Raw genomic sequence first — 12,898 nt, 5'->3', positions numbered from 1 at the left:
TTCCACTAACATGGGTACCCTTTTGGTGGGCATGGTATATGACAGAAAGTTTCAGTCGACGTCATTCTCGCTCGAGGAAATGTCTACAATAAAGCTGTACGGGTCACTTACATATCATATGAGAAGCGCTTCTCACAAAACAGATGCTTCATACACATAAATACTTGTGTAGAAATGTTTATTACTAACTTTTCTATGAACATGAGTTGATTATAACTGCAGATCAATGATCAGTGCGAAACAGCCTACTGTAACGTCTGTAATTATATTAAATAACTAAATAAATGAACATATATAAACACATACAGCCCCTTACAGTCTCTGATATGTTACCAACTACAGAAGAACTATACACAGCAGACATTTTCGTCCGTATTTAGGTTCAAAACAACACAAAATATAGCCTACAGTCAGTGAAAACCTCTTATCTGTGTCTGTAATCTTCAGCAGCACATGTAGCTTCTGTTAGAGAGTAATTCCGTCATTCCCAGTTCATATTAGGCTTGTGCCGGTATTCGGTAATGCGATAACGGTAATGAATATGCACGATATTGTTATCGCGGGCACTTCAAAATACCGTGAAAAATAATAGATCCGAATTTATATTCTTAGAACGCACCTTAGGTTATTTTCCATCAACCGCTTGAAGAAACACTGCGTATATGCTGCGCAGAACTGATGTGCACTCTGATGTAAACAATCCCCACATGTAGAAGCACTGTGTGCGCGCCGCCGCTGCTACCGCACTATAATCCTCACACGAAGAAGAAGCATGGCGGAAGGAGGAACGCTGCCGACAATTTATCCCCCTTCAGCTTATTTTCCATCAACCGCTTGAAGAAACACTGCGTATATGCTGTGCAGAACTGATGCGCACTCTGATGTAAACAATCAAAAAGGGTAAAGTCAGAGGTTTGGAAATATTTTGGGTTCCAAAAAAATGCAGAGGGATTGCTGATCGAAGACGGTTTCCCTTTGCACATTCACTTTGATATAATTGCTCAAGTTTACTTTTATATTGTGTATTGTTTTATTTATATTTATTTGTATTTAAATGTTTGAAGTACTTTTAGTTAATTAAAAAGTTATTAAACTTACTAAGTTGACGAAACTGAAGTTTTTTGTGTTTTTTTACCTGTTTCTCTAGTAAAATTACAATATCGTGATAATACCGTATACCGTGATAAAAGCTCAATCAATTAATCGCAGCATGAAAATGTGATACCGGCACATGCCTAGTTCATATTAGTCCAAAATGTGAAGATTATACATGGCATTTTGTTCATGTTTGCTGAATAATAATGTGCTCCTTTATATATATATATATATATATATATATATATATATCATTCCGCTGTAATGTCTCGTTGGCTGTGTATTTCAAACATGGCGGTTTTTTTTGTTTTCATTCTGGCTTGTTGCGTAAGTGAATGACGCCTCTCTGTAAATCAATAGCTTTCAGCTGCGCGTGTGGCTCCGCCTTTTGGTACCCTTTCGAAAGGGTGCCGAAAAAGTGGTACAGTACAGTTCGGTTCGGTACGCTTTTTGACAGTGGAAACGGCCATAAAAGCGTACCAAACCGAATCTTACCACTCAGTGGAAACGGGCCTTTACATTACTGAAAATGTAAAAAATGTACTCAAAAAGTCTGTCAACGTTTTCAAACAAGTATATTTAATTTACAAAAGTCACAAAAGTGGCAATTTCACATCTGTCACATCCATAACGGAAAGGAGTCACATCCATAACAAAGATTTTTCCTCAAATGCAAAACTGTTAAATCAAATAAAAATCTACAAAATTTTTTCTACCATGAGTCAACTCTTATCTCTTAACTCTCAAGGTTTTAAAACCGGCAAAGTTTTCTCTTAAGGTATGTGTAAGATTTTTTTTTACAGTATCTCCAGCAGAAAAGATATCCAAAGATGCTGTCTTAAATTGTAAAGTAATCGGTGTTTTAATGAAGACAGTCAATGATTCATTTCAATTATTTAGCCTGACGTGTTTACTGCTCAAAAATATTTTAAATGTTTCTCAAAATAAAATATATTGTGTTCAATGGGGGAAAAGTTTTTGTTTTTACCCAGACATTTAAAAAGAATTTATTTTAGAGCAGTAATCACAATACAGTGACATTTTTAACCAAGGTTATCATACAGACAGAATCTAAGACCGGCCCATGCCTATTCCAAACCCAAAGTACCACTGACAACTGTGTCTGTAAATAAATGACTGAATTTTTTTATTTGTGTGCCAACTATACCATTAATATTAATCAAGTAACAAAACAATTACTTCTATATTTGTTCATTCAATTTCTATTTCTTAAATGCTACTGCTAAACACTGAGCCTGAAAAATAAACCACCATTTGTTTTATTTGTGTGTATTTGTAATGTTAATCTTTGCTCTTTGTTGTATCTTTGCCTCTAAAAAAATTAAAGATTTTAAAATAAGGTTTTTAAAAGAAGAAAATTTGTTCTTATAGAACAGCAAAACCAACATCACTAAGAATCATAATAAAATAAAGAATTGTGATTTTCCAGTTTTTTTATTTTTTTATTATGATGTTATTATTTTGCCTTTTTCAGCCACCCTTACAGTAAACAAAAAAAGGAAACAGGAAAATGACGGATAACGAACTACCACATTCTTAATGGATGACTAGAAACACTTCTGGCGACATCCAATTATAACCTATTTCCATCATATAAGTTCCTGTCTTCCTTCTCACCACTGCTATACTACAATCTACTCCACCAACTAACAAAAAAATAATAATAATAAAATAAAAAAGCCTATCTATTAACAAAACAATTTGTATATTTAAAGTCAGCATGGAATGAAATTTGCATATATTATTTTGCAATTGCATGTAAACTGAACAGTTACTTCGAACCCATGACTGCATTTACATGGGGTAGTAGGGAAAACCCAAGGATTACACAAAATGAAATGATCCATGTAGTGAAATGACTATCATGTAGTTAAAAACATATTTAAAAAAAACAATAAAATGGTATTTAACCAATACAAATGGTTCATAATTGATTTATCACATTAATGAGTGCAAATGCAACTAAAAGTGGTTTAAACTACCATAAAAAATTTTCCTTACCATGTTTAAATCACCAATCATGACTAATACATGAGGTTTCCATCACTTCTGACGCAATTCTATTAGCAAATTGGGTGTTTTTGAAACAACAGTTAGTGTGACTAACCGATATAAATAGTCTACATCTAACCACAATGATATAATAACAAATATAAACGGTGCAATGAGCATTTGTCAACATCACTCTTTGAGTCATTAATTACTTCAACTTAGAAATATATGAATATTATGTGAAACACAGACAAAACAAAAAGCTTTAGCAGTAATGCTGCTGGTCCTTGACCAAACTACTTTAACATGTTAATCTGATTACCACAAGGCCCCACGTGAATAACATATCAAAACCTCTTAGCAAGTGAACTAGCTTAATAATTCCCCATTTATCATTGCGCTAACACTTATTTAAAGTTGTTTATATACCTTTACTACTAAAAATCCTAATGAAAACTTTAGAAATTTATTGTTATAAGCACACAACAACGGTAGCTAATAGATCAACTCCTGCCTGATTTAAACTACATTTTGGTCATTAACCCAGTCAGACACGCAATGTTATTACTTAATTATGCAAAAAGGTAGTTTACAAGATCAAATGTTCCCAGACAGTGTTGGTGCTTATCTCTTCATTTATATCACACTGGCCTTCAGTGGCTTTCACACAGTGGTTTCTGGGTGTCTCTCAGCTTGAGGCCCTGTTTACACTACTACATTTTAGTTTTAAAACGGTGTTTTAGAAAGAAAAACACGTCCACACTGTCGTTCCTCCGTCCACACTACACTGCTGAAAACGCGCATCATGTGACCACAGACACACTATGGCATGCGCTGCATCGTATGCACACGTCTGTGCTCCAGGCAGTTGAGCACACCTTCCCAGGTGAGAGCAGCGCAGGTCGGACAGTTCATCAAGGATATATCGCTGGATTTCATCTCACTATAGTTGTGAAACGTAATATTTAATTCATCTTGTCTCTATCTAATGACTCTTTGGTCTTTTGAATTAATTACCCGTTCTCAAGTAACTTGTTTTGGCTGAGCGCAAAGAGAAGTTAATATATTAATTTAACCACGTACACTGATTCTACACATTTGACTGATTGCTTGCCTTTATTTTCTATAATGAATAAACTTATTGTACGTTATACTTTTATAATGGCCATTATTGATTATTAAAACTAATATTCAGCAAAAGAGAGGGTATGTTTCGTATTTTCAATGAAAAATTAAAGGAGGCAGTTATGTTATAGGCTCTGTTTTGTTATAAATATGTATACAGTATAGATGACGACCAAAAATAAAAATATGTAGCTACATGACGCCTCAACAGATTTGGTGTCTGTTAAGTTAATATCAAAATGAAAATAGGCAGTTCCTTATATCATGTTTTCATTTTATTGTTAAGATAGTGAAACAAAGTAGCCAGTGTAATATGAATGACGTTATAAAAGTACCCTGTTTTTACCCAAAGTGTCCTCAGGGGTTTGTTTTCCATATCAAACTTGCGAAGTCTAAACTTAAGGAAAGGGTGCAAGACTGAACTTTGTGCACTTAATACTGAGGAAAAAGTTTTCAGATGTCTTTGTTTTCCCCCAACCACATTAAGACGCAGCAGCAGCGTTTTAAAACCAAAACGACCTCTTTAGGGTATCCAAAACACTCAAAAACTCTGGATTAGTTTGGACAGAAGGTGTAACCCTAACAAAACGTATGTATTTTAAAACTAAAATGTATTAGTGTAAACAGGGCCTGAGACTCCTGGGAATCCGAGGTGCCAGAGTCTGATCTATAATCCTTCCATAGCTAGAGTATACCTATTGGCCTTCAGTGGTGTACCATATTACGCTAATAAGAAACAAAACATGACTTTCTTAAACGAACGGCTTTAAATCTTCATGGAAGAACACAGGGGTCCAAAACTCAAGGCTCCACACTATAAACTACATTCCTCACATTCCTTTGATTCATTAAATTCCTTGGTCCACAACGCGCAAACCAGAGGACCCACACACAGAACTCAAATGCAGTTTTACGTGGCCACAGGCAGGAGTTTCAGAGGGCTCAGACATTCAAACAATGCTAGTAGTTTACAAAGTTGAAACTCTAATGAGCTTGTGGTCTGGAGCTAAATGGTGCTGCGACGTTTGTTTATTGCAGCTGGTTTAAATGAGGATGATCTAGTCTGGACTGCAGGGCATGGTGAGGAAATACTTCTTTCCGACAGATGAGTAATATGCGTCTGAAATACCACAGCGACAAGGTCCTTACAGCTCTGATGAGTGAGACTATATTAAGCAACGCTTAAAAAAAACCTTGTGGCTCTGATTACAACAAAACTGAGCAGAGATGTGGAACAAAACAGTAAGACGCTTGACTTGACTGTTTTGGTTACATACTAAAGAGACACCACAAATGGCCAAAATTACTTGCCGTCTTCATACAAGCTGGTCTAAATGAAATTATGTATCTAAAGTCCGAGCCCACTAGAGAACTCAAATCAACTGTGTATGAAAATGTCTAACTGTTTCCTGGAGACATTTCAAGTCAGTTTAAGATGTATAAACTGTTTCCTTGAAACTTTAGAAGTCGGCTTGTGTTGTATAAACCATTGCATAACACTTTCTTCTATTGGCATACATAGATAAATTGATGTTCTAGGTCAAATTTACATGCATAAGTAGTTTCCTAGTTTTATAAACCAAATTATTCAGATGCTGTCTGTTTAAAGTCAGTTTACCAAACAATTGAATTGAGATGTTTTAAGCCAGCTTTAGTTACATAAACTATTTTCTAGTTGCGTAAACAATATTGAGACAGAAGACTTTGTAAGTCAGCTTGAATTATATAAATGATCTTGTTGACAAGTTGTAAGTCATCTTCAGTTGTATAAACAACTTTCTAGTTGTATAAACTAAAAAAATGTAATTGATAAAATGTTAATCAATATGTTGAGATGTTCTAAGGCAGCTTGAATTGCACAATGCATTTATTAGAGTATAAAAAAACTCTGAGATGCAAGTCAGCTTAAGTTGCAAGTCACCTTTTTTAGTTGCATAAACATACAGTTGAGACGTTTTGATGTGAGTCAGCCTAAATTGAGTAAACCGTGTTCGAGTTGTATGGACCAACTTATTAAGAAGTTGTATTTTAGCTTGAGTTGTGCAAGATTTTTTTGTGGTAGAACAACTAAAGTGAGGCGTTGCAAGACAACTTGTGTTGTTAAAACTGTTGCACTGAGACGTTTTAAAGTCAGTTTGGATTGTTTACATCGATTCATATAAACTGTTTCCCTAAACGGACACTTTAGTTATTGTGTATCAGCAAACTGCGTTTGTTCCCCATTTAGGCAGCATTAATACAGTAGTATGTCTCTTACCTGTTGCGTCCTGTCGGCTGGGATCTTCATGATCGCGTGCCGAAAACTATTGTCCACATATGACGCCATTCTGTCCGCGTGCATTCACATGTAACAATAGATCTCCTTTATTAACGCTCGTTCATTTCCTCTAGCGATTTCGACTCATTTTTTTCAAAGAGTAGTCATTTGTAACAAACTCAAGTTCCCTTAATGACAAAAAAAAATGTCTCGAAGCGGGCCGGGTTTCGAGCCCCGGTCTGGAGTTGTGTTCAGAGCTCGGGTAACAGTAGATCCTCTTAGCGGCGTAACAGTTAACATTCAGAGCACAAAGTTAAAAGTTTATAGCGCTTAATAATCTTTTCCCATAGACAGCGACAAGATGATAGTGTAACAGAACCACATCTGTATCGAGTAACATCATTGAAGCAATTAATTAGCAACTAAAACGTCCAGAAATGTCTGGCATTCTCTTGTGTCCAGATGGAGGTTCACGGATATAACGTTACAGGCGTAAACTCCGTTGTTTCGGGGTCGCTGTTCATCACTCCGCGTCCGGCGGGTCTCCTCCTCAGCAGAAGAGCCTACAATAAACAAATGATATCCCAAGTGCGGGTAGTTTTACGAAGTGACGTGCGTCCATAGCGACTGTGCGACAGACTCCAAACGGACGGGCGGGGTGAAACTGGACCGGTGACAACGCTGTGATTCACAAGAGTTGAAGTAAGAATTAAACGGCGGATCTGTAGCGCCCCTAGTGGACACTATTGGAACGTCAAGGTAGATTCAGATTAAAAACAGTTTTATTGGGTTAAAATTAAAATTACTTTTGATATAAAAATATAAAGAAATGAAAAAATAAAAGATTTAACTACAAGCCAACGTATACAATCTTATGTTAAAACAATGGTTACTGTAACATAATACACGTTGAAAATACAAAATTGAAAATGTTAACACATCAACTGATATTTCAAAATATTTTCCCTCTTACATCCCCTGTCCTCATTTCATTGTGTTTATGGAAAGTAATGGTATATATATAAAAAAAAAAAAAATTATATATATATATATATATATATATATATATATATATATATATATATATATATATATATATATATATATATATATATATATGCTATTTATAGACTAAAATATATCTTTATAATGATGAAATATAATTTTTTTTAATGACTAATGTTGTGTGTTTGTGTGTGTGGTTTTCTTTTTTTTTCTACTAGTTTTCCATTTTGCGACATTATACTGTGCAATTTCTGACATAGTGGGGATTTTTAATTAGATTATTTTGTTGGTCCCCACGAGGAAGTCATACAGAATTAAGTATTTTGAAAGTGTTGCAGAATGTTTCATCAAATGGTTAACTGCATATTGTGAAATTTGACAGTTCTTGGGTGACATTAATTAATAATATAGACCAGAGAAAAGCTTGGTTGTTGTCTCATACTTTTCTCCTAATAAAACTAAAGAAATCCACTTAAAATATTGCATAAAATATATCCAGTTAACTTGTTTATTTCCAAACATGTTGACATTCTGAGTACTTGTACATTTTTTGGTAAGGATGATGAAACTACAAAATAATACAAAATAATAATAAAAAATACATTTATTTTCTATATGAATTTGTTCAGAAGTTTTGGTTCGACTTGTATCATTATTTGAACACCCCTCCTACCTTTGCACAATCGTTTAGCTTAAAAGAAATTAATTGTTATTACTCAATCGGCACATACATCTAAAGAATTTATTAGTAACTTTTTTTGTTTGGCATATTCTTATACATAAACAAAATGCATGGCTTCAATCCCTACTTTATGACATTTTCTGATAGAAGTTGACTCACTGCTCAAATCTTTCCGTATGTGTGACAACAAAAATGTGTCACATTTTTGGTACTATATGAAGAACTGTCGTCTATTGACTCTGATTTGAGTTAGGTACACTCTAAAAAACGTTGGGTTATTTATTTAACTCAATGGTTGAGTTAAAAATATTTGGTGCTTTGTTGGGTTATTTTAAACTTTTAATTGGGTTATTTATTTAATAACTCAACCAGTTGGGTTACAATTTTGAAATTTCAACAGTCAACTGATTGAACTGACACAGAACCGCTGTATTAATATGCGTACGTGATGTTGTTCTTGCGTTATAAAGTTTATGCAAGCTCTAATGCAGTAATATTGTTATTTTTTAAATCAAATTGCCTCTCCGTGTCGGGGTTTATATATCAGTTTCACCTGGACTCTTAATTATTGATAATACAAGCATGCGAGCTTCATAGCCGATCTATATGCGGATAAAAACGCTTTCTCTACCTCCGTGTTCATCTCTACAGTTGTTTTGGAGGAAATGATACACGTATTTGAGATATTCCGCCGTTAATATCGTCTTTAGGACCCAGCAGAGACATCAAACCGGAGTCGCGTCCAGTCTTGTTGAAGGTATGTTATGTTGTCTAAAAACACTGTCCTTTCGCTAGGAAACTATATTGTAACAATTAAATACTGATATAGACACATATATGTGCTACATTTTGTTCAGGAAGTTGCTAGTTTTCCCATGAAGTACGGAATCTGAGCATTATATTATTATTGGTTATTAATCGCCGCTAGAGGGCGCTGAATGGATCGCAACGTGAGAGAGTTACCCTGGACAAGAGCAGAGCAGAAGCTTGCTACATCGTCTTTTATCAGAAGAGGATTCATGATCCATTTCAAGGTACTTGATTATTAACTATTGAAAGGTAAATGGTATTATTACTGTTTGTGTGTACTATATTGAAGGCCCTGAAAATTGCATTTTCCCTACATCTTATACTAACATACAGGGATGAAACCACAACCCTGATGTTAGATGCTAATAATAATGTTTAATCGGTTATATATGTCATACAACAATTAAATATAAGCTTAAAAAATTATACACATAAGAATTGTAACATCTGCTAGCTTTGTATAATAATAGTAGTAATATATGCTAATAAACAATAATACAAAGCCCTTAAACATACACTGTCCTTGCCCAGTTTTCAATTCAGGTGATGCTGTGACCACTCAACTGATAAATGTTGTCTGTCAGCTCATGTTAATTTGTGGTTTATTTTATTTTTTGTTTGTTTGTTCATTGTAGGTTGCTCTGGACAGAGCGAGCTTTAATCCTCCTTGATAATCTTGTTAAGAGGTGAGAAAACAACAGCTCTGTATTTTGTAATATGTACATGATGTAAAAATGCACAGATACACACACTTAAGCAGTATCATATGTTGTAAAGGTGTCTTTACATCACCATATGTCTTAAAATCAAATTATACATTTGTAATTCTTCTGTAAATGCATTTATACTTCTCTGAACAGCATTGGTAGTGTGTAAAGACACAAATGTCTCTTTCAAAAGTGTTTCTGTGCCTTATTTCAGTGTGAATTTGGTATTAGACTGTTTCAGGCATGAGGCCACAGGTAAGTACAGATGACTGATATAGAGTCTAAGCACAGTTCAGAAATTTTAGAACTCCACTCCTGGAACATTTGACCAAATTGAGATATTACTTAACTTATTTATATTAATTATTGCGTTATGACTGTTATTTCAGTAGAAATCTGTGATCAAGAGTTTCACTCTTGTTTCTGAAGTTTCTGAGCATGAGTATTAAGCACACTGATGAACATCAGTGCACAATTGACCATGTAAAATGGACCTTATTTGCCCACCAAATTTGCAAATGTGATGCACCTTAACAACTCACATAAAATACTAATCATGCAGCTAAAAGCACATTTTCATAGTTTTTTTTTCTCTTTATCTGTTTAAGGTACCCCTGAAGATGACCACTTCCAGCCTTCCAGTTATCTTTTCTCCATTGCTAAACTGGGTAAATACATGATTTTTGTTGTTATTTGGTCCGGCGTACATTTGCAAGTTTAAAATTTCTGTTTTAAGGTTGGAGCGAACATTATTTGATATATGGAGTAGGTAACTAAACCATTCTTGGTGTGAAATTCCATAGCATTTTTTCCTCTGTTGAAGTCAGTGGGGACGATCAAGTTTTTGATTTGCTTTGTCCTTTAAGTTATCATCTGTGGTCCGCAGAAAAAAAATAAATAAATCAACAACTTGAGGGTGAGTAAATGATGAATACACCCAAAAATCGGTGAAACACCCTCATTCAGCAGCAGAGGTGAATCCATCATGTCCTGGAGCTGGGTCAGTTGGCATTGCTGTGTGAAGTTTGCATGTCCCTCACAGTCCAAACGCATGCAGGATAGGTAAATTTAATAAACTAAATTGGCCGTAGTGTATGGGTGTTTCCCTGATTTTTGCGTTTATTCATCATTTACTCACCCTCAAGTTGTTGATTGATTTTTTTTTTATTTTTTTTTTATTTATTTCTGCTGACCACAAATGATAACTTTAAAGGACAAAGCAAATGAAAAACTTAATAGTCCACTCCCGACTGACTTCAACAGAAGACAAAAACGCTGTGGAATTTCACTGTGGCCCAAGAATGGTTTAGTTACCTATATTGTTTAAAATATCATGTTTTGTGTTCATCTGAGGAGAGATTTAGAACAAGGGGAGGGTGAATTACTGATGACAGAATTTCCATTTTTGTGTAAAATGTCCCTTTAATAAATCCAGTGTACTGTTTGCATGGCGTGGATTTAAGTGCTGTTTTTGTTTATTTATTTTTTAGATTGCTCAGGACAGGTATGTTATACCCACACACCAAACAAACTTTTTGAGGTTTGGGGAGATGCATCACTGCGGATTCTCTCGTATTGCAAAAAAAGAAGAGAGCCTTGGATCTACCAGTTCAAGCAAACATTTCATCTGGTGAGACAATCCTGCATAACAGCTCTGTTTTAATCCCAATTTGTAGCATTTCACCTTTGATATGAGGGTCTTGTTTTGAGTTTAATTATTGTGTTTTTTTCTGTTTGATATAAAGACAGCCCTGGAGATCCCACTTTGGAGATGTCGCTTTAACAACTCAGCCAGCTATCATTTCTTCACTGCCATACAGATTGTGCAGCAAGATGGTTCGGCCCTCATACACTGAAAAAAGTGTTGCATGCAAAACTGTTGCAAACAATTTATTTGTGTTGAATTTAAACAAACAAATTAAATTTAATAATGTTCAACTTGATTTGTTGGTTTAAATTCAGCCCAAATAAATTGTTTACAACCACTTAACGTAAAAAAATTGAGTAAATCCAAGGAATCATCTTTGAATAATTTTTTTCAGTGTACCAGGAGGCAAAACAAGAATTTGTTGATTTGCGAATTCTAGGTGCATTATTTATGACAAATGTTGGACATTATTTAATTCATGTGTGTATACTTGTATTTCGTTCAGTACTTAGAGGAGGAGGAGCAACAGAGACAGAACCCTCTTGTCCTGCTGCTTGGGGATGAACTAAACTGCTCTCAGGCGTTTGTTATTGTGAAAGATGTGGCACTAAATTCATGGATTTAAATAAAGCTTTGCCAATGTAATAAAAGCGGTGTATTTTTTATTTTCATATAAAGATGACTACTACTATAATAATAATAATTAATAATAATAATAATAAATTATTATTTAGGGGTTAAGCCACTTTTTGGCAAAATAACCCAACAAATTAGTTATTTTTATAACCCAAATTGTTGGGTTAACCTTATCAACCCAATGGATTGGGTTACAATAACCCAACAGAAGGTCTTTATTAACAGAAGGTTATTATTAACCCAACTTTTTTAAGTGAGTAGCTTTCCTGTAATGCTCTTATTCATTCATTCATTCGTTTTGGCTTATAGTCCCTTTATTAATCGCCAGAGCGGAAGGAACCGCCAACTTATCCAGCATATGTTTTATGCAGCGGATGCCCTTCCAGCTGCAAGTCATAACTGGGAAACATCCATACACTCTCATTCACACACATACACGATGGACAATTTAGCTTACTCAATTTACCTGTACCGCATGTCTTTGGTCTTGTGGGGGAAACCGGAGCACCTCGAGGAAACCCGAACACGAGGAGAACATGCAAACACAGAAATGCCAGCTGACCCTTCCAAGGCTCGAACCAGCGACCTTCTTGCTGTGAGGCGATTGTGCCACCCACTGCGCCACTGTGACGCTCTTAATATATTAACTTTCATACACTTTTATACAATTGTAATTTACTAACCTTTTTTCTTTCTGCAGTTAATGTAACTTGTATTTTCCCTCTCTTGCATCTCCCTTATATTGATCTCCTGATTGTTTATTTTCATTCATGAATAAATATTTATTCCTTATATACCTTAAACGTCCAGCAGAGTACGCTAGAATACAGTACATTGAGTGAACGCTAGTTAGTTTGAGGTCACTAGTCGCTCACAAAATTGTAGAGGTGTGTAATAAAGGGCAGAAGGTTTGTGAGCTC

General features: G+C 35.0%; 1 protein-coding gene and 1 long non-coding RNA gene across 4 annotated transcripts in view; one reads left to right on the top strand and one right to left on the bottom strand.

Annotated features, from left to right (window-relative positions):
• The window catches only part of rapgef2a (Rap guanine nucleotide exchange factor 2a), a 74,878-nt gene extending 67,742 nt beyond the window's left edge, over positions 1-7,136 (bottom strand). For all 3 annotated transcript variants that reach the window (XM_056460295.1, XM_056460307.1, XM_056460301.1), the window contains exon 1: positions 6,491-7,136. In XM_056460295.1, the coding sequence (XP_056316270.1) occupies positions 6,491-6,574 (84 nt within the window). In that variant the 5' untranslated portion in view covers positions 6,575-7,136. The remainder of the gene's footprint in view (positions 1-6,490) is intronic.
• A 2,004-nt stretch (positions 7,137-9,140) lies between these two features.
• On the top strand, positions 9,141-11,974 carry LOC130248064 (uncharacterized). The gene is made up of 5 exons (XR_008839599.1): positions 9,141-9,211; positions 9,623-9,673; positions 10,303-10,362; positions 11,185-11,324; positions 11,440-11,974. It is a non-coding gene; the product is annotated as an uncharacterized LOC130248064 (long non-coding RNA).
• Positions 11,975-12,898: the final 924 nt, after the last annotated feature.

This window comes from Danio aesculapii, chromosome 1 (genome assembly GCF_903798145.1).
Source record: "Danio aesculapii chromosome 1, fDanAes4.1, whole genome shotgun sequence".
In the NCBI taxonomy this organism is placed as follows: domain Eukaryota; kingdom Metazoa; phylum Chordata; class Actinopteri; order Cypriniformes; family Danionidae; genus Danio; species Danio aesculapii.
This window is presented reverse-complemented; position numbering and strand designations above follow the sequence as displayed.